The sequence below is a fragment of the Sarcophilus harrisii genome, chromosome 2 (assembly GCF_902635505.1).
Source record: "Sarcophilus harrisii chromosome 2, mSarHar1.11, whole genome shotgun sequence".
Taxonomy (NCBI): domain Eukaryota; kingdom Metazoa; phylum Chordata; class Mammalia; order Dasyuromorphia; family Dasyuridae; genus Sarcophilus; species Sarcophilus harrisii.
Genome location: NC_045427.1, coordinates 297168120 through 297191795, shown reverse-complemented (window position 1 = coordinate 297191795; position 23676 = coordinate 297168120). Strand labels below are relative to the sequence as shown.

The 23676-nt window shown below is 32.3% G+C and overlaps 1 protein-coding gene across 1 annotated transcript in view; it reads right to left on the bottom strand.

The window, feature by feature from the left end:
- Window positions 1–23676, bottom strand: part of SEL1L (SEL1L adaptor subunit of ERAD E3 ubiquitin ligase) — a 62038-nt gene that overhangs the window by 4790 nt on the left and 33572 nt on the right. Inside the window, exons 10-20 of the mRNA XM_031952421.1 lie at window positions 23067–23221; window positions 21587–21643; window positions 17585–17653; window positions 15714–15791; window positions 12976–13038; window positions 6735–6822; window positions 6283–6431; window positions 4612–4777; window positions 3379–3453; window positions 1887–2059; window positions 204–332 (exon numbers count right to left, since the gene is read on the bottom strand). Coding sequence (XP_031808281.1) covers window positions 204–332; window positions 1887–2059; window positions 3379–3453; window positions 4612–4777; window positions 6283–6431; window positions 6735–6822; window positions 12976–13038; window positions 15714–15791; window positions 17585–17653; window positions 21587–21643; window positions 23067–23221 — 1202 coding nt within the window. The remainder of the gene's footprint in view (window positions 1–203; window positions 333–1886; window positions 2060–3378; window positions 3454–4611; window positions 4778–6282; window positions 6432–6734; window positions 6823–12975; window positions 13039–15713; window positions 15792–17584; window positions 17654–21586; window positions 21644–23066; window positions 23222–23676) is intronic.

Below are 23676 nucleotides of genomic sequence, written 5' to 3'. Positions count from 1 at the left end.
TTTAAAGTCTATGACACTATGAGTCACAAACTTATCCTCTACTTATTCTTACATGTGATCAGAGAACTGAAAAGGAACTATATTTGGAATTGAGATCGACAATTTTTTGAAGAAGAGTATTTAGAAGTAAAACTTGAAAGACTATACAAAGCCATGGTACTGGAAGACCTCTAGCTTAAACAGACAGAAGAAAAATCACTCACACTAGCATCACGTATATACTGCAAAGAGTAAACAACAGCAAGCTTGCAGAGGGCCAGGAATACTGGAACTTGAGCATCTGGGCTTGCTTCGGCAGCCATGTCATAAAAGCGCTTGGCGAGGTGAATATCCTACAATGTAGCACACAATATATTTAATACTAATTTTAGGAGACAAAGATAAATCAAAGCTGTTTAACTTGCAGTTACTATATAGCCAAGATAGATGCTTCTAATTTCACAAGAAATTGTTCACTGAAAATTTAAAAAGAATTTATCAAATTTCCATTTGTTTGACATGTTTACTTATTTGCTTTGTTTAATAAACATACACAAATATTCCCACAATCTTAACATCTTAACTAACCTAAAAATTCTTAATCACGTCATTTAATGCTTCATTTCTAATAATCTTTCTATTGAAATTCAGGATAAACTTTGATTTTTTCAAAACACACACACACACACACACACACACACACACACACACACACAAATGTACACATTTCCTTCAGATTAAATATAAAAATATAAACACCCTGTATATATTAATACTTACTCTAGATATCCAATTAATTCCTTAACTATTTGCACATGATCCTGATAAAAACCTTTTAGATAGTTTTTGAACAAAAATCAAAGGATCATAAAATCACAGATTTAGAACTGGATGGAACCTTACAGATCATTTAGCCAAACTGAGGCCCAGAGAGGCAAAATGCCTTGCTGTAGGTGAAAACAGATACTAAGTAACATGGATTTGAACCACAGTGAAGTAATGGAGATAACAACTGATTTAAAGTGAGGAAGATCTGGGTTCATATTCAGCCTCAAATACCTATTAGTGAGGTGACCCTGGGCAAGTCCCTTAACTTCTCTGTAATTCAGTTTTTTCATGTGCGGTATAAGGGGTGGATTCACTAGGTTTTAGGTCCCTTCCAGTTTAAATTAATAATCCTATAAACCCAGATTCTGTGCTTCTACATCCTGCCCTCTTTCCATTAAAGTATTATACTATAGCATTACATCTATCATATTTCTTTCCATTGCTTTTTGAGTCAAAATTGCAAAGTGCTTCACTGATTTCCATTAAATATTTAAATACATATGTAAATGTACACATACATGTGTATTGTCATGCCTGATGCTTCATGACCCTATGGACCACAGTACACCAATACTGTTCATGGGGTTTTCTTGGCAAAGATACATACTGAAGAGATTTGCCACTTCTTCCTCCAGTGTATTAAGGCAGAGAAAGTTAAGAGACTTGCCCAGAATCACACAGCTAGTACTATTTGAAGTCACATTTGAACTCAGATCTCCCTCCTTTCTGGCCCAGCACTCTATCTACAGAGCCTCTACCTAATTACTTGTCTCTTTCTTTCCCCCAATATCTAGCCATGAAAAAATTTTTTAAAAAACAGAGGGACTCTAGCATATTTGGAACACATTTGCTATTAGTTTAATTTTCATCAAGTTATCAGAATCAGGAAAATTCTTACCTGTTATCTTTAAATATGTAGGTTTTAAGAAGGATCTTGGGTATTAAGAATTTTGGGGGAAGGCTGGTAAAAATGTGCATGAAACAGTGTTTGGAAGATATTATTATAGATAAACTGAAGATATCACCAAAAGTTACTGATACATTTAACAGACAAAAATCGGGCTTTTATTTGTGCTCACCTGTTTAATGCCAAGTCCTTTTTCATGCATGTACCCCAGGTTAAACATAGCTTGTGCACTGTGTTGCTGCTCAGATGCTAGTCGGTAATGAATAAATGCTGTCTCATAATCAACATCAGTACCAAAGCCATAGAAATGGTAGTCTCCAAGCTTAATTCTAGCAACAGTGTAGCCTAAGAAAAAAACCATATAAAAATATTCATGTAAAATTTTCATTTAAAAAGGTCTATACTAGTTATTTCTTCCCGTTAATATTAAACATATTTCCCATAAAATTGATTATAACTTTAATGCACTCCAATGTAAACTCTTTAAAGGTAGAAACTGTCTTATTTCCTCTTTCTGCACCCAGCACCTAACATATAGTTGGGTGATTAATAAATGTTTACTGACTTAAATTTCTATTTTCAGCATGCTGATTTTATAAGCAAATGTTGTAGGATTGGGAGTGCATGAAACATGTCTGATTGGGACATGTCTGAAGTATTGAGACAAGTGGGATGGTTACCAATCAGACAGCAAGGTCTCAAGCAAAGAAGTTCTAGAGATAAAAAGACTTTAAGGTAGGATAGGAAGACAGTGGGAATTACAGACTGGAAAAAATAGTATAAGACTTTGCGGTAGAAGTGGCATTTGAGCTGGACCTCAAAAGATCAATCCATTAATAAGCATTTATTAAGGGCCTATAATGTGCCAGATACAGCCCTCCTCTCTCAAAGAATTTGGGAGATAAATACTATATATGAAGATACAAAGAATGAACACTAAGAGAAAAGATATAAATTTAAAAAAATTAGTTAAATAAAAGATAGTTTGGAAAGGAGAATACTTTTAGTTATGGGAACCAGGAACTGCATTAATGAAGAAAGTGTGGGACTCTGTGAGGCAGAAGTGATTAGTGCCTTGGGAATGACTGGTGGACAAGTATGGGCACAGGAGGAGTGTCATGTAAAAGGAACATCGAGAAGGCCAATTTGACAAGACTGTGAAGTTTAGGAGTCAGTCTGTCAAAAGACCAATTAGCAGGCCACTGCAATAATGGTGAAAGGTGATTAGGGCTGTGTTAAGGTGGTATCTTAGAGAGGTATAGAAATGGCAAAATTTAGCTATTAAATGGATATGTGGAGTGAGGGAAAGTGAGGAGTCAAGAACAAGAACAAGTCCATGCCAAAGTTTTAAATCTGGAAGACTGGAAAAATGATGATGCTTTTGCTAAAAAGAGGAACATTTGGGAAAAAGCTGTTTAGTTCTGTTTTAAATATGCTGAATTTGAGATGTTTGAAATTTTAGTTTAAATATTTAAATGTCTAGTTTGAAATGTCCAACAGATGACTACTGACATGGAAGTGAAACTCAGGAAAGATGGATATAAGTTCAACATCATTCCTACTTTAGGATCAAGGTAAAAAATGGTATGACTTAAACTTTACATAGTATACAGCAAATACTGCAGGTTATTCTGATGAAATTCTCTATTAAAATGACAACTTACCTTGGGAGGCTGCCCTATTCCAATGCAGCAAAGCTCTGGGATAGGTTTCATTCTCGCCTACAATGCTGGCTTCTTCTAGAGGAAATAAAGTGAGATAGCAGTATAACATCTACGTACCATATGGCAAGATATTTAACTGACAATGCTGGATTGAGGTGCTTTCAGCAGTAATCTCTTTTAAAATGTTTCTGCTATACTGTACTAAGATATTTCATTGTAGAGTACTAATATTATTGAACTGCATTACCCCCATACTAATATAGCATCTTGCATAAAGATAGAACTTAATGAATGTATGTTGAATTGACATGAATGCTAGGTTCAGGAAAAGCTACTTAAGCAGAATCACTATAGATAGAGTCTGTTTTTGTGTGTGTGTGATTTCTGTATGAGCTTCTGTTTTATTTTAATAAATTTATGTAGTGTTAAAGACATCCAAAAGATTTTCTACCAATATTTACATTACTTGATTACTTGAGCAATTAAAGTACTTAATTATTTTATGTCTAGTTTCAAGTCTGTCTGATTTGTCAAGCACAATTACAAAAAATTATTACATCTTTAAAAAAGGCTCTGGTCAAAGTGACATCAGAATCAAAATTCCATTTTTAGACTGACTAATCCAATTCAATGAGCATCTACTAAGCATCTACAATATACTAGGGACTGAGGGAATAAAGAAAAAAAAAAAAAGGAAACAAAAAGGTCCTTGACCTTAAGGAACTTATTCTGCTAGGAGAAAGAATTTAAAATATAGGCTTTTAAGTCTTAATTATAAGACTTCAAACCTTCTCCAGACCCAATGATCAAAGGATTCTGCTTCTTATCACAACATTTTAACTTGTATGTCTGGTAAGTACATGCCTTGAACAATTACTATGGTTATTAGATTTGCTGGAGTCAATAAAATCATAATCTGTATCAATTTTATCTCCTATATGTAATGCCATAATGATGCTCTGGATTCATACAGGGTTTCCCATCTTTAAAAGAAGAGCTACTTTTTTGTTTTTCCAAAGGTCTGAGCTTTCCCAGGACAAAGATTATGGAACTATGATAAAAAGTTCAGTGACTATGGGGGTTAGAAGGAGGACTATGGGAGTAAAGAGGGCTAAAGAGTGTCAAGAACAACTGGCTTAGAAAAACAATGAAGATTTCCTCAAAGAAAAAGTTCTTTCTGACTTCTAACTTTTTAACTATATGTGAACTGCTATGTTCTAAACCCTTACTTACTCTGATCCAGAATGAAAGCTGCATTGCTTTGGGCCACTTCATAGCCTTGTTCTGCCAATAGGAGATACTGGACCACAGCAGCATTGGAGTCACCATCTTTATAACTGTTGTAGGCAGACATGAGCCTTTCAGACCAACGGCCTCTTTCACAAACATTTTTAAATAACTGATGAAAGGGAAAAGAAATAAATGGAAGGGGAGATAAGCTTCTCCAGAAAAAAAGTCTAGCAGTATTTTCTGGCACAATACAATATATATTTAAAGAAACTCTTGAAATTAAATCTGAGGATATTCTTTGGATATTTTGTCAAATTCATTTAGTGTACACAAAGTTTCATATATAACATCTGATATATGGGCAAATCCCTTAAGCTTGTGGTGGGCTAAGAAACCATAAGTTACAGAGAAGGTGCTGACTTACACTGGTAAGAGAGGGTTTCTTTACCTAGAAATTCTAGATATCAATGAAACCACAGGTATTATCTCTCTTTATCAACTCATTTTGTAATTCCAGGCATTATGGAAAACACTTTTAAATTACTTTGAAACCTGAATCTAAACATATACTACTTGTTTTGATGCCCAGTTTTATATGTTATCTTCCCCTCAAGAAAGAATGTCATGAAATATTCTGTAATTATGTAACTCTATCATAGGAAGTCTTCTTATAAAATGCCAATAAAACCTTTATAAAAATCTATGTTTTGCTCAGAAGTTATCAATTTCAGATGCATAGTTATTATATCATAAAGGAAGTCATTTACGTGTGCTAAAGATGAGATGCCAACAAAGAGAGGTGTGTGACATATATGGGTTGGACGTCAGGAGGAATTTATGTCAAATTCTATTTGGATATAGCACTGTATGTGCAATGCTGAGGAAATTACTTCCTCTCTCAATACCCTAGGCAATTCTTTTAGACTCTAAGTAGCAGAACAGGTACTGACCTACACTGGCAGAGGGAACATTAGCAATCGGAGCTCCCTATAGTAATGAAATCACAGTTCTGAGCCTAAAGAAAGTTGGGAGAAGTGAGGACACATGGATTAAACTTATATAAAGATGATTCTAGTCATGTAGAAATTTGAAGAACTTTTAACAATCATAGCTGTCTAAATAATGAAAAAGTACTTTTATGGAGCAGTAAATTCCTTTTTATTACAAGTAACCAAAAAGTTGAAAGACTATTTGTCAGAAATGAGTGGAAGAAGTCTATTTGTCAGGTAGGAGAAAAGACTAAGAGATCTTTAGGGTCCCTTATAAGGCTAAAAGGAAAGTATATATAATTCATAGCACTGTGCTTATAGTCCCTTCTTTGTACTAGTCTCACCCTCTTCCATATTATAATTGTGTGTGTACATATCTTTCCCCACAAGGAATTGTAAGCAGGATGCTTTGTGTCTAGCTTTGTATCCTCAGTACCCAGCCCAACGTTTGGCACATTGTTGCTGATAAGAAATGGTAAGCAGTCTTGGCAAATGTGTGACTCATATCTTAGCACAGGCATTTTAAAGTTACTAAGCCTTTAAAGATCCACATGCTTATCAAAGTTATATATGTTCATTCATGGTCCATTTGCACTCTAGTGATCACACCTGCAAAAAAAGGAGGTAAATTCCCTGCTTTACAAATCATCTTTTCATATACAAAATGGTGGGATAGAGAACTTACCTCCACTGCAGTATGGCATGATCTCATAACTCCAGTGCCTGTGGCATGCATCTGAGCCAGATTATAAAAAGCCAAGATATGCCCTCCTTGAGATGCTAAATTGAAATATTTCAAAGCTTGTTTATAATCTCTCTTGACTCCAATGCCATCTGCAAGAAAATGGCATCCAATGTCATTTATACTGGACTAATATCAGATCTATTTTAAGAGCGCAGAGAGCTTGTATGAATTATTAAAGTAGGATAAAAATCTTATTGGAGAAGAGCACTTGTTTAGATAAGAAGTTAGACAAATTAACACTCATAGCTTATAAAGGCAAATACACATCTCAAAGATTGCATTATGTTACAGTAAATCACTATAACTGATTTGATAGTATAATTCCTAGTACATAATCATAGTGCCATCTACTGGAAAAATCAAATTTATTACTATAGTATTACACTACTTACTGTAATACATAGAGCCCAGCTGAAGTTGTCCATCTACCCATCCTTGTTCAGCAGCTTTCTGAAAGTACTTCAATGCCAGATCATAATTCTGTTGAAAGATGAGTTAAGTCATTTGATATTTTAAAAGGATAACAAATAATCAGGTCAATTATTCATGAAGAAAGGAAAAAACAACAATAGCTATCTCACATTCTATAAGAACAAGTAAGGACTACATATTTGTTACTTTTAGTAAGAGGCAGAAAGAATAACATTACATCTTTTTTTCTCCTGTGTTAGATAAGTATTAAAAAATACCTACCCTTCAAGGGCTAAAAAGTTTTAGCCTAAAATCACATCTCTGCATTAATGGAAACTTAAGGTTCAGATACTGCTCACAACAATTGTGTGAGATAAATAAAGTTTTGCTAAATTTTACTCATTTTACAGATGAAAAACAGAGCCACTGAAAGATTACATGATTTGTCCAGTATCACATTGCTCAAAAAGAGGAATAAAATCCAGAAATCATACTGCTAAACCCAAACCCAGTTCTCTGCCCTCTACACTATTTTGTTTCTCTCTACATTAGATCTTTGAATAGAGGTATAAAGATAGACTACTGGGCCTTAATTTAAGAAATAGGTTTAACTTTTTTTTTTATTATACACAATACTGTAACATATGGGTAACTCTGCTCTTTAATTTATCCAGTAAGTAAAAAAGGGACTACTCCTTGCTACTATTTTCTCAAAGCTGATAAAGCTGATAAAATATTATAGAGGGTTACTGGAAGAATTAACTGTACATAAACACAATGCAACTTTCAAATGAATACTGCTAAATATTAATTTTAGTTTTCAGAAATAGTCAAGAAGGAATAAGAAATTATTTTAAGCTACTTTTTCAGTTTTAGTTTATGGAATATTTGAAAGCTAATATTAGAAACCTAAATCTAGAGGCTTAAATTTCAAACAAAAATTAAGAGTTTTTGCCATGGGTTTTCAGACTTCAAAAATACTAGTAGTATTTTTAAGACTAGTAACACAAGAACCCATTTTTAAATCAAACTTGATAGGACATTTCATTTATTAGTTAAAGACTTCAGTTAAAATGTATAAAACTGCTAATCTTCATGGATTTTTGAAATGAAATGAAATTTCTGAGATGTGGTTAGTCTTATGAAAATCAGTGTTTTGAATTTAGTAAGAGAAGCTAAGAGACATTCTGCAAATACCCTCCCATACTCCACTTTCTCTCAACTAGTAACAAGAAGCAATACATTATTGAACTGGAAAAAACAAGCTGTTTTTTTTTTTAAATTCTTAAATTTAATTTAATTTTTAATTCTCTTTTGAAAGAGCTTGATACAGAATGAACAAAATAAATGAGAATATATAAAGCTGAGGTACTTGAAGGTATAAAAAGTTGAGTCAATGCGTCTTAGTAACTAAGTAGTGACGTTTAGAATTTTCAAAAGAAAAAGATAAAAGTGGTAACAGAAAATTGATATAGTAAGTTATACACGCTGAAGAAAGCAAGGTTTCCCAAGAAAAAGCAAAGTCTTTCAGGGTACCAAAATCTCACATACTCATAACGTTTTGCAGTATAATTATTCAACATTCTAGAAGTACAACATAATTAAGAAGATCTAGGACCAAGATTCCATAGTAGGTTTCATTTTGGGGTAATTTGGATATTAAGTGAGTGGACAAGGGCCATCTAAAAAAAACCCCAAAACACTGCCTTCAAGGAACTTATATTCTATTAATGAGAAAAGACATATAAACAGATAGGTAAAAAAAGGCAGTGTTGGGATCACAGGAGAGAACAAAGCATTGTAGGAAGATTCAAAGAAGGAAAGAACTAACAATTGAGGAAGATTAGGGAAAGCTTTATGGAGGAAGTGGTTTCTGAGCTATGTACTGAAAGGAGAACAAGATTAAAGCAGTGATAAAGAAATGGCTTTGTACAAACTGAAATAGGAGATAGCATTTGGAGAATAGTAGTAGGGCATGTTAACTGGAATGTGTGAAGTAATGAGACAAGTCTTAAAATGGAGGTTGGAGCCACTCTGTTTTGGGTTTTAAAACAACCGAGAGTGATAGGAACTAATGCAATTGTTGCAATGTTCACAGGAAGTCACTGAGGTTCTTTGCATTCTTTCCTGAAGATCCAGTATTCTGAAAATCAAAGACCTAGAAGGGTCTAAATCTGAGAGGTGGAGATAAGCACCCAGATCAAAGAACCACCTCATCCAAGAGTGAAGCAAGGAGTACAAACTGGCACTATAATGAGTTATTATTCAAGAACTAAGGCTGTAAAGAAGATATCAACAACTATCACAAATAATTGTGAATCCAGAAATACTTTAAATCAAAAGGAGATAGTAATCCCATAACAACTTCAAGTCCTCCACCTACATTAATATCTTGCAAAATGAAGCAAGAGGGAAAAAAAAAATCAAACAAGAACTCTGAAGTAAAGAGATAGAAGGAAATAAAATAGCTTTCAACAAAATATTGTAAACTTGACTTAAGAAATGAACTCTGAGAAAATCAGAATGGACTAAACAGACACCAAATGACTTCACAAGTGCAACATAATCAAACAACAGGAAACAAAAAATAAAACGTAAGATATTTCATATGAAAAATAATTAATTTGGAAAAAAAGATCAGAGAAAATTTTAAGAATCACTATACTTTCTGAAAACAACGATTAAAAAAGGCTTGATATTATATTTCAAGAAATCAAAACCAAACTAAAACAAACATACTCCTACCATACCAAAACTGCCCAGTTAATTAGAACCAGAGGGCAATGTGCATAAAGAAAGAATTCACTGTTGAACTCTTGAAAGCCAGTCCAAATATGTCACCTGCATTCAGAGAGAGAACTATCAAGACTGAATGAAGATTGAAGTATATACTACTTTCACTTTTTAATTTTTTTTTGGTTTGCTTTTTCTTTCTCTTAGTTTTTTTCCTTTTGTTTTGATTTTTGTATCACAATATGACAAATATGGAAATATGTTTAAAATGACTGTACATGTATAACCTATGCCAGAGTCTTGGGGAGGGGAAAAGTAATTTTCTATTATGATTTAAAAGTATTCTGAAGAAGAATAAAAGTATTCAATCTATCAAAAGGATTGATGATACCAAAGAGATTAAGAATCCTTGAAGAATAATGAAAAATCAAGGCCTGAATGTCTTCAAAGAAAAAAGAGGATTGGAGCGTAGGAATGAAAGAATTGGTTCTTTTTTGAAGGTGTGCAAGGGGGAAAGAAGAGAGGTAAAGGGAATACCTTAATGTAGAAAGGAGGAAGAAGGGGCAGAACTTGCTATTTCTCATAACTGGAGTATGTTCAGAGAATATACAAATGTGGGGAAAGGGACAAGGTAGTAAGATGAATCTTACTCTTATTTAAGATAAACGAGAACTAAACACACACACACACACACACAATTCAAGACAGAAACATAGCTAACTCAGCAAGGAAACAAGTAGAGATACATTCTGGGACATGGCCACTATGGATTTTACTTGTTCAACTATTTCTTTCTGGTTTTAAACAAATGGATACCCCCAAAAAGAAGAGAACCATTAAAAAATATATAGAAGAGAATAGAAGGAAATTCAGAAAGAAACAAAAAGGACAGTTTTGAAAGTAACATATTGAATTTATTATATAATTTTAAAAATTATTTTTTAATTAGAGATTTAGTTTCATATAAAATTCTCTTTTGGGGAGGTGATCTGTTGCATACATGGAAATGCTTTTTTGGGGGATTTTAAGTCCAGGAAAAACATAAAAAAAGAGAAATAGAAATTAAAAGAACCCTAATGTTTTATCTTACATAATATGAACTGGCAAAGATAACATAAGGCAGGGCTTTGATGTCAGGTATTTTCATGTAATGTCTGTGCAGCTGTAAAGTGTTCCAATTCCATTACAATTTGAATCATGCAAGGAAAATAACTAAATTGTCTACAATCTTTGACCCAGCAATTCTATTACTGTGCATGTATCTTAAGGAAGTTAAAGACAGATTCAAGTACTCCTTATATACAAAAATATTCATAACAGCACTCTTTATAGTAGCAAAAAACTAAAGACAAAGTGGTTGAGGGTACGTGAAATATAATATTATGCAGTAGGAAAAGACAAATATTAGGTATTTAGGGAACCATGACAAGATTTACATAAACTAATGTAGAATGAAATAAGCAGAGCCAAACAACTAAAAAAAAGTAATGAAAGATCATTAAAAGGAAGTCAAACTCCCTCACAGTAGAAGAGTGCTAGGGCAGAATATTATATATAAATATACATACAGATATGGTTGCTATATTGAATGCTTTAAATTATTTTATTTAAATTCACTTCTTTTTATTTTTATTAGGTTAATTTTATTTATGAAGATGAGTTTCAATTTGGGATATACGTATATGAAATGACTATGATATTAAAACAAAAAACAACAAATTTTTTAGAAAGTTTAAAAGGAAACAAATTCACAAATCATTTTAAATTTTTTTTTTGGAGAATCTTAGTCCAATAATGACATTTTCTTTCTTTCTTTTTTGGGCTACAACTGTGAAATAGTACTGATGAAATGAGCCAACAATTTACTTTTGACCTTTTCAATTAACTTGGTTGGCCTGCTTTAAGATAACTGATCAGGCCTCCATTAACATGCCCTTTGGTTTGTCTGTACAGTATTTTAGAAAGGGCCTTACTATTTGGGGCCTTGAATACAGCGATTCTGGAGAGCCTCTTACCAGGGATGACTTGACACTAAGGAAAGAAAAAGACAATAAAGAAGAAGGGGAATATTGAAGTTATGAAGGAAGAGATGAAGACTTTCAATCTGTGTTGACAAAATTAATAATGAGGCTATTGATAGGGAAGCCACACTCCTAGTCATTTGAGCTATCTATTGCAGTTATTCTTTTCAATACTATGTTCTAATACCCTCATTCACAAGCTTCTTTCATGACTGGGTGATTGTGATATCAAACTAATAAATATCTGTAGCCAGACACTATTCCCTCCAATATATCTTGCACTTATTATTTTAATACTACTCTTATTATGTCATTTTCCTGACTAAAAACTTTCAATGGCTCCTCCCTGCCTACCAAATTAAGTAAAAAATCCATTGCATTATTCTACTGTGATGTTTTGTCACTGTGGATAAAAGTGACTACTTGCCTTCTGTAATCTCACTATTGTTACACTCATAAGACACTAGTCTCCCTTTCATGCCTCAAATTGGTATTATTTTTTGTCTCCTAAGTTACAAAAGTTAAAAGGGCAAAGCCAGAACACCTAGTTCAATCTTTTAATTTTAGTGATAAGGAAATTGAAGTCTTTGTAGGTGATATCCTAGTTAAAAATCCCACTTCTATTAAGCACAACTCAAGGTTTTCTGCCTTAAAATCCAGTTCTCCTTCTACTATACCACACTGTTCAGGACCCATTTAGGGAGTATAGCAGCTGTTCATGGGCTAAGTAAGCCTATTCTATTCCTTTAAATTCCTAGTGAGTTATTATTTATGAATTATTTGTGAGTTACCACTATCCCCCAATTCCATCTACTTTCAGGTCACAATAACATTCTCACCTTACCATGGCCATACAGAAGCTGCTTATTAATTAAGATGTTTCTTTTTGGAACTTGGGCTCTTTTTAGATCATTGCTGGAGCGTATGTGGGAAAATGAGACCTTTCCACCCTTACAAAATATCATTAATTATATCTATTCCAGTCTTCTGCATTCTATAGTCATGGAGCAGTTTTAAAAATTGAAATGGAAGTATTTTCTAATATTTAGCATAGTGCTTTCATACACAGTAAGTGTCTGAAAGATTTGTTTGATGTAATAACTACTCAGGGAACAACAAACAGAGAAGTTTGACATAGTTCCCAGAGAAATATATGTTGGAAAGAAAAATAGGATCTAGATTTTGAAGGGTTATAAATCATCCCATACTAAGGAGTTAGTCTCTATGTAGGGGAAAAGGGAACCAGTGAAGTTCTTGAGGCAGGATGTGCTATATCTATTTGATTACTATTAAAACAAGAGGAGGAAAAACAACTAAACAATTAATTACTGAGTGATAATAAAAGGCTCAGCTCTGACTGATAATAATACTTCCTTTCCTCAGGAAAACTAAGCAAGATCTAAGGAATAACTAATCAACTTCATGAGTTGATTTTTAAATTGGCAGAAATGTTAGAATGATTACGTACCACTGGAACTCCCCTCCCATACAAATAAGCCATTCCAAGTCCACTTTGTCCAACTGGGTTGCCCTGAAAGACATCAAAATAAAGGATAGTTAAAAACTACAAAATAAAATCCATTTCAAACAAAATGCAAACCATGAATTAGATGTTAAGGGACCAAAAATGAGATGATATATGTATACAGATAGATTAAATTAGAATAATTAATTTAATTAAAATTAGCATATAAAATATATTTCCTTTGCAAGGATTAATATAATATTTTTTAATGTCTATTTTTTAATTAAAGCTTTTCATTTACAAAACATATGCATGGGTAATTTTTCAACATTGACCCTTGCAAAATTTCTGTTCCAATTTTTCCCCTTTTCTCCCTACCCCCCCCCCCCCCCTTCCCTTGATGCAGGTAGGTCCAATACATGTTAAATATGTTAAAATATATGTTAAATCCAATATATGTACACATATTTATACAGTTATCTTGCTGCACAATAAAAAGTGGATCTAGAAAGAAAAAAAAAAACCTGAGAAGGAAAACAAAATGCAAGCAAACATCAACAGAAAGCGTGACAATGCTATATTGTAGTCTACACTCAGTTTCCACAACCTCTCTGTGGGTGTATATGGCTGTCTTCATCACTGAACAATTGGAACTGGTTTGAATCATCTCATTGATTGTTGAAGAGTCATAAAGGACTAATATAATATTGAAAAGGAAACTTTCAACAACTTTTCTATAAAGAAATAGAATGGTAACTGTTTTTAGTTACTTTTCTTAAGGATATTTTGTTCCATGTTCCCTCTATGACTAAACTGAAATTGCTACTGTTCTTTGGGTCTATTATATCCTATAAAACCTGAATTCTCAATTTTTTTTTTTTTTGTTTGAGAGAATGTGAATACTTTTTCCTTAGCATTCCTGAATCATGGGTAAACTGTAACAAAGTTTCAGTGATTTTTACTAGGGCAATGTTACTAATAGAAGTCAGGGGATAAACTAGAAAAAAAATAAGAAGAAAAGTCTATCATTATTTTGTGCCTCAAAGGACAATGAACAGTTATCAATCAATCAAAAAACATTTATTAAGTATTTCCTAGGTGCCAGGCACTCTGCTTTATGCTAGGAATATTAAGACAAAAATAAAACTCTATTCTTAAAGATTAAGTAGATGTGTCTGTGTATGTATATGTACATACATACATACATGTATTTGGATATAGATATATACATATGTAATATCTAGCACAAATATGTATATATAAATGAATGCAAAATAAATATAAATTAATTGAGTATGGAATAGAGTAAGCTAATAGCAGTTGGATGGGCATCATGCAGAAGACTATGCTTAAATTTAGGGATTATAATCAATCATTCAAACAAATATTTATTAAACACATACTACATGATAGGTATTCTGTTAGACACTATAATTACAAAGAATAAAATAATTCCTTTTCACAAGGAATCTATGTTATAGCAGGAAAAATAATATGTACACCTGTACTACATAATAAATATAAGTAGACAGAAAAGTACTAGTAATTAGGAAAGGATCAGGAGAGACTGAATTCATAACATTTTTTGGGTTATGGAGCTCTTCGACAGTCTGGTGAAACTTATGGACCCTTTTATCAGGACAATGTTTTTTGATGCATAAAATAAGATATAGGGTTACAAAGGAAGTCAACAGCACATAAAAATTGAATTTTTTTTATACAATTCATGAAGCTTCTTAAGTTTATCTATAGATCTTCTTATGAAGAGCTTTAAAGGTCAAATGAAGTCTATACCTGGTATTAAAGGTTATAACATGTCGAAGTGATGAGGAACTGCATTCTAGATATAGAAATGAGTTTTGTGTATGAGTAGGATGGCCAGTTTGGCAAGATCAAAGAATGCATGACAAGGGCTAACAAAACTAGAAAGGTAGGTTGGGAACAGATTATAAAGGGATTTAAATCCCAAACAAATGAGTTTATATTCATTCTTGAGGATAATAGGAAACCTGTAAAGTTTATTAACTGTGGAGGATATGTGACCTCTTATGTTCTTAAAAAAAAAAAAAAACACATTCTAGTAAAAAGAACGCTTAAGGTCAATTCCAATAGACTTGAGATGGAAAATACCATGCACACCCAGAGAGAGAACTATGGAGACTTAATGTGGATTGGAGTACAGTATTTTCACCTTTTGTTTGTTTCTTTCCTATGGTTTTTTCCCCTTTTGGTCCGAGTTTTCTTGCACAACATGACAAATAAATAAATAAAAAGATACATGCATTTAACCTATAATAGACTGCTTATACTGTCTTGAGGAAAGGGAAGGTAAGGAAGGAAGGGAAAAAATTTTGAGACACAAAAGTCTTACAAAAATGAATGATGAAAATGATCTTTACATGGATTTGGAAAAATAAAATACTACTGAGAAAAAAAGAAAGCCTAAGAAAATATTAAAGTCAGCATAATTTATAAATTTCAAACTCATGGGTTAAGTATTTCAGTATTACATTAAATCTTACAAATAAAGTATATGATAACAAAGTCTCTCAATGAAATAAAAAGAGGAATTCATTATACAAGTGCAGGGTGTTACCCTGTTTTCTCAAAATATCTTCTTTTTAAATTTTTTTGGGGGAATAATTTTCCTTTGCCAATTCAAATAATTCACTTAAAAGAAACTGGAAATAAATCCACGTAGTTAATAAATTTTGTCACATACTTGGTGCTGGTTGTCTTACCATATCAGCAGCTTTCTTGAAGTAATGTAGAGCTGTCTCGTTACTCTGTGGTACAATATCGCTTCCCTCTGAATACATCTGGGAAAGAAACACCAGTTCCAGGTAAGAATAATAACATTCTACCAAAACACCTCTATATTTTCTTCTCATTTCTAATTCAATATTTCCATTTTCCTTATAAGATTTTTTAAAAAAAGTTCCATATCAAAGATTTTCCCTATGTAAAGCAACATTAAATGAATAAATTTTTTAAAAGTCAGAATATCCCAATATTCAAATATATTTTATCTCCTTTAAATGAACCAGTCTAACAAAGCATATATAATTTTGCTCCTAGAAGTGTCCCAGACTAAGTCATTTTTCATCCATAATACAAAAAAAATTTTTCTTCTGATAATTTTAACATATATATACTTAAACGTATGTAAATTCAAAAGATTCTAAATAATAGATTGTTAGGAGTGCCTGTGTAACATAGGCAATAAAGAAAAAGAATAGCTAGAATATCCAAATACTGTTTTTATTTGGGTCAAGTAGTATTATATAAACTAAAGAAAATGAAATTAACCTTTCAGAATAAAGAAATAACTAACAACCTAACAACAGAAAGATTCAAAGGGATAACAAAAAAATTTTCATTTATCTTATATGACAGCAAAGAAATTTTACTGTAATAGTTGGAAATATTGTACTTTACGATCATGAAGACCAAATTGCTTCTGGTCATCTCGTACATATTTTATTTTCCTAACTAAACCAAAAAGCCTTGGAAATATCTCATGTCAACTTTTTTTTTTTTTGCAAGGCAATTGGGATTAAGTGACTTACCTAGAGTCACACAGCTAGTAAGTGTTAAGTATCTGAGGCTGGATTTGAACTCAGGTCCTCCTGATTTCAGAACCAGTACTCTATCTCCATCTACCTTCCCCTGTAAGCTTGTTTTAATTAGTTATATTAATAATCCAGGTTTAGCACATTGTTGATACAGTATCAACAATTAAAAGGCTGAAATATGATCACAAGATATAGGGAAGTCATTAAAATATACATTTTCCTGCTACAGTGTATAACAACTGTGGATTAATAACTGTGTAACAGCTATCATACCAGAAAATTTGTGGCAAATACTAATTACAGATTCTCACCATGGAAGGGTGGCTCCAATAAACACAAGAGTTTTAGCTTATTGATAAGAAGTACAAAATGCAAAAAGTGAAACTTCTCAAAACCAATGTAGCAAATTAGTTATACAACATGCAGAAGTAAAGGTATCTAATAATCAACTATCTGATAAATACAAACACTCCAGCTATTATAGGTATTCACTATCTAACAACAACTGCTGGGAAAGCCGGATAGCATTATGGAAGATATTAGATTTTAACTAATCTGTCTCACACTTTATTGAAAAATAAGCTTCATATTAGCATATAGGCTAGATATAGAAAGTCATATCGTAAGCAAATTAGAAAAACCTGGAAATAATTATCTATCAAATCTATGGATAGGAAAAAAGTTCATGACCAAACAAGGCAGAGAGGATCATAAAAGATAAAATTTAATTATATAAAATTAAAAAGGTTTTGCACATCTGTTAAAACTAAGACTAAAAGAGAAACAACTGGGAAAAAATTCTTTACAACTAACTAAAAGGGGAAATGAAACTTCTGAAAAGAATTCTGTACATTTTAGTTTAAACTTTAAGAAAAATGTCAGCATGGTTCTTTCTACTTAGAATACAATATGATGATCTTTAAAGGAAGATTTAATTTTAATTTTATTTTTGGCAAAGCATGAAACAGTCAGCACAACATAGTTGATAAACACACAATCATACTTTATGCTTAAAATATTTTAAAGCTGTACAGTACCTTTCCCAAGAAGGCCATGGCATGTGAATTCCCAGCATTGGCTGCTAAATTGAAGTAGTCAAAAGCTCTCTACGAGGAAATAATTTAAGAAATGATTAGTCCTTTTTATTCTATATAGCTTTCCATCAAAATAATTGTCTTATAAGCACTGAAATATGTTGCAGTGGTTTGAAAGAAGGATAAACTAATTTATCCAACAAGATTATAAAATGATAATCCATTTAATCTTGAAGCAGTTTGTTTTGTCAGAAGTCAACAGGGCCACAATATCAATACAAGTTACTTCGTGTTTACAAATGCAAAGAAATTTTATATATGATTTAAGCTTAACAGACTTGAATACTTCTTTGGATATATTATAGGGAAAAAAACCCCACAGATTTAGAAAGAAGACATCTAAAACTTGTTCAATTTACTTTGGCTGTAAATGAGATTAAGCAAAAGTGTGTGTGCATGTGTACATGCAGATACAAATTTCAGATTTGCTTAAAAATCTAAAGAAAAAAATACTTCTTCTTGGAAGATTCTTAAAATTACATTGAATTAATATGCTTTACGAGTTCCTTCTCTTCCTTCTTTCCTTAAGGACATCTTAAGAAATTTTTGCAAATATACCAAAATTGTTTGTTGCAGCATGCAGAATCAGAAGTGCAAAACTGTACAGTAAACTCTCTTAACTGGAATTCTATCCTATGATTCCAAGGCATGTACTGTGGATTCTCTGAATCACAGAAAAACAAAATTATATATTCTCATTCTTTATAAATCTTTGTATAGGACATTGAGCAACTGTGTATGTCAAAATTATTTAATCAAAGTACTTATTGCTTAATTAGATCAGATAAAAAGTATGGGTGACTTATGTACTTTTATAATTAAAAGGTTTTCTTCCCATCTGACTTACTTCCTATTTACTCTTTCCTTATTCTAGAAATAGGAATCCCAGGTTATACATATTTCTTGCCACTTAACTAAAAATGTCCAAGCCTACAATATTTTGAACAACACTGGACTAAATACTAAACCTAAAGAACTGAATTTATTTTTTTAATGTAGTGAATTTCTGACCAAAGAGATGCAGTGACTGTGTATTTTTATTCTCTGGCTTCCTCAGTGTCTGATTAGATCTTGATATTAATTTTAATCTATTGTTTTAAGTACTACACAGTAATATTAATTTGAAAGAAAAGGTGAGTTGGTCATAGACAATGAGACATAACAGATGGAGAGCTTGAGTGTTTCATTGGTTTTCTAAAGATATTTTTTAAAAAATCACATAAAGAAGGTCTGAATAAATAAAACTTTTATGGAGGATTTATGAGAAGACATGGACAAGAACCACACAGAATGAGAAATAGTGGAAGTGTGATATGTATTAGAAAAAGCAAAAAAAGCAGAAAAGAGAACCAAATGGCCAAGGAATAACTAGGAACTATCTGAAAATAAGCTGCAAAGAGATGCATGATCATATTTTCTTCTTATGGATCAGTTTCTTTTGCAGCTTTCATCTGCATTAGAACATAGCAATAATTTTCTAATTGTTAATGAAAGGCATCTGAGAAGACTAAGTCAATACTACTTTAAAAGAAGGCAGAAGCCCACCTAAAAAAATGCAATCTCCACCAGAAGCTCTCTTTAGTGAAGTCCTTGAAACATGGTAAATAGTTAACAAGAAGAATTAGCCAAGAGAACTATTGAAAAGAGGACAAAAAATTGATAGGGAGCTTGCCTCAAGGAAACATAAAGGATTTCTGCAGAGTACACTCAAGTGTATTTCTACCATTACCAAAGAACATGGAAATGTACACAAATAGTATAAGATGGTCTTAATCTTAGATCAGCACATCTCTATTATTCAAGTTGTCAGGGAGACTAAAATATTCTTTGAAATAACAGAAGAATTTCAGAGAAGAAATAATAAAGCCCAGAAAAGGCAGAAGGAAATGCTATCTTCATTAGAAGTTTCAGTATGAAAGAAGGTGAAGCACTAATAAGAAACAAGGATCACTGACATTTGCAACCAAATAATGTTCTGTATGTGAATCTTTTTCCTCTACTGAGGGAAAACTTTATTATTTTTGAAGGAAGTCCTCTTGGATCTCCAAGTAATGCCGACTAGAGAAATTGGATCGACCACTGGCCAGATATGTTCTCCAATATTTCTTTTGTGTGTAGATTGAACTAGCTGGCTCCTAAGATCCCTTCCAAATCTCAAATTCTATGAGTCTATGAATATAACGATCCAAAAAGTACCAAGAAGTGATGATTTATTCAGAAAAAAATGAAGTAAAAATGAGTAGCATTGGTTGCTGAGATGTTTTGAGATTACTCTGTTGACTTTATGTAAACAAGAGAGCAATGTTGCAGAAACAGTAAACTTGATTTTAGCAAAGCATGTGACAGTCTCTCATGCTATATCACCGTAAACAATATAAAGAAATATAGGCTGGGTCTGGAAGATACTGCAATTGGATTGAAGAATCAGAATCCTCAGGGGTAATAACACGTATAGATCAAAGTCAGCTTGGATGGTGTCTAGCAGAAAGCTCCAGAGATTTTATTTGTCCTGTGCAATTTGACATTTTAAATGACATTTTTACGAATATCTTGGATGAATGCACGAAGGATAAAAATATGTCTGCCAAATTTGCAAATGAAATTAAAGTAAAAGTGATAACTATCACAACAGGCAATACAGTAAAAAAAAAAAAAAATACTTGGGTGGGCTAAAATGATGGACCAATTTTTACTGTTTGATATAAATGATATGAAAAGTGTCAGCCAAAAAATTTAATGTTATTCTTAGTTGTATAATGAGTGGTATAGTCTAGAACAAGGAAGATGATAGATAGCCTTATTAAATTCAACTCTGGTCAGACCATTTCTGGAGTACTATGTTTAGTTGAGAAATGACACTGATAACTTTGGGCATGTCCAGAAGTAACCAGAATATTGAGGGGACTAAATACTGTGTCATATTAGAATTGGTTAAAGGAATTGGGAGTGTGTAGCAAAGAGAAGATATAAAACCATATATTTTGAGCTGCAAGGGACCTTAGAAGCCCTCTAGTCTAGCTTTCATCTTATGCATGTGGAATGGAGGCCTGGAGTGGAGAAATAACTTGTCCATAGTCAAATAGGTAATAACTGGCAGGACTAGATCCTCTGACTTCAAGTCTGGAATTCTTTCTACTGAGACAAGCACAACAGCAATAATTAATGAACTGTTATGTTAGAAAGTCTAAAAATTGGCATATGGGCTCAAGGAGACAGATCTAAGAGCAATGGGTAGAAGTTGCAAAAAGGCAGCTTTTAGCTCAATGTAATTTAAAAAAAGCTCAAAATAAAAAAAACTTCCTGTCTAAAAATAGAAGGAACTTTTGCAAAAAATGGTATCTTTCTCCTTAGAAGAGGTCTTTAAGCTGACATTAGATGATTATTTGACAGCAATGCTATGGAGGGAATTTTAAGTTAGATAACAGCCTGGAAAGCTTTTAGATGGATAGAGCATTGGGCCTAAAGTCAGAAGGATCTGAGTTCAAATCTAGCTTCAGATACTTACTAGCTATATAACCTTGGGTAAGTCACTTAACTCTGTTTATCTTATTCTCCTCATCTGTAAAATGAGCTGGAGGAGGACATGGCAAATAACTCTAGTATTTTTGCCAAGAAAACCCAAAATAGAGACATAGAGAATTTGACATGACTGAAACTCAGCAAATTTTTTTTTTTTACATTTTGTGATATCACAACTGAATCTAAATCTTTCTTTATAAAATATTTTATTTTTATTTTCAGTTCCACAATCATTCCCTCCATGAATCCCTTTCCTTTATCTATTGAAAGGGAAAGAAATATGATACATACACACACACACACAGACAGTATTTTAAAATGCATTTCTAAAATAATTCTTTGGACTCTATTTTTACAGCTTTTTATTCCATACTTTATTCTTTCCCAGATCTGGCAAAATATAAAGCACAAAAAAGGCCAAGTTACCTGATGGTTTTGCTCTACTCCTCGCCCTCCATGCAAATGTAGTTGTCCTAGACCAACCTGAAATGTAAGAAAAAGCGATATAAATTTGACTAATTAAGAAACTATGGGCATTAGATCTGAAGTAAGGAGAGACCTGGGTTCAAATCTATCTTCTGATACTTACTAGTTTTGTGTCTGATGGGCTCTCTAAAATTCAGTTTCATCATTTGTCAAATGGGTACAATAATACTATACTTTGTACAACTCAGGATAGTAGTAAAGATAAAAAAAAAAACCCACATATGCAAAATGTCATGTAAATCTCAAATCTTTTTCTTTTTTTTTTTTGACATTTAAAAATGTTGACTTCCAAATTTTCGTCCTTCCTGATACCTCCCCCATCTATGGAGAAGGCAGGCAATATGATGCCCACTATACATGTAAAGTCATGCAAAAAATATTTTCATATCAGTCATATCATATTGCCAAAAAAAAAAAAAAAAAAAAAAAAAGAGAAAAAGAAAGGGAAAAAAATGTTTCATTTTACACTCAATTCATTAGTTCTCTCTCTGGAGATGGAAAGTATTTTTTATCATGAGTTCTTTGGAACTGTCTTGGATCACTGATCATAGTAGGTAAGTCTTTCACAGTTGATTATCATTATAATAATGGTGTTACTGAATACAATATTCTCCAGGGAAACCTTAAATTGGATGCTATAAAAACATTTTAACATTATTGTTATGGTGTTATTGCTACACACAATTAGACCAATAAAGAAATTATTCAAAAAAGGTTCTTTTATACACAAATAAACAAAAACTTAAGACTTTTATAATTCTTACAAGAAATGTTACTTTTTTGTCTTAGCCTAGAACGTGATGAAATAATCAGATAAAGTGAATAATGGATTATAGTTTTTGTGTTCTGTGAACTAGAAATTAAATTTATAATTACTGACATTTTATAGGTAAAATTAACTTTTGTCAGTTTCAAAATTAGATAAATTTCTTCTAAATGAGAGATAACAGTCATTAAACATTTATAAAACAGAATAAACTAAAGAATTATTGAAAAATTATGACTGGCATTGAAGCTTCCTTTTTTGTTTACTTCTGTTATAAACACATTAAAATAAGACTCTAAACAGCACTGGTTTATATTCTATATAATCTAAATTAAAAACAAAGTTCATCACTTCAGGAGCTTAAAATCTAAAATCAATAATGGTTATAGAATGTCCCCTACTCATAAAAAATTATGTAATCATAAATGACATATTCTTCTAGTCAATGCTGGATGCTATTTTTTCTATCATTACTAAATCCTGGTCTTTGAAGCATTCTATTACCTATCATCGTTATGATCTCCCTTTTCAGAAGATAGCCAATGACAAATAAGTACTTTTTTCTAGAAGCTAATTTTCACATGACAAATCAAATAAAACTGGTTAAAATATAATATCCACATATCTTACCCTACCCACGAGGGATAAATTTACCTGTGCTTGTACATCACCCTTTTCAGCCAGGAACTGGTAATACTGAATCAAATCTTCTTCTAGCATTCCACTGGCCATTCCTGGATTCTCTACTTCATCAGGCAGACGAATTCTTTGTACTACTGTGCCTCCTGTCAGTGAGATATCACTAGCAACTGAAAACAAGAGGGAACAACATTAACATACCACATAGAAATACAATGTCCCATGTAGAAATATTGGCAATGCAAATTACCAAATTTTTGTATATGCTTATTCACAATTAAAGGAATTTTTCAAAATCATGATTAATAAGCAGACAAACGAGTTATATTAAAAGATCGTGTTTAACCTATATCAGACTGCTTGCTGTCTTGAGAAGGAGGGAAGCAGAAAAACTTGGAACACAAAAGATTAAGGATTTCTCCTTTTTTTCCAAACTAAAGAATCTAGAAAGCAGAAGCTAAGAGAGGAAAAATTAAGTAGTCTATAATATACTAGTTTCCCATGAAAAGAGACAGTAAAAGTAGAATTAGAATGCCTTGATGACCTTAAGTTGGTTGGTATATATGAATTATTTCATGAAAGAACTGATAAATGCAATTTCTGAACCATTGTCAGTGATTCTGAA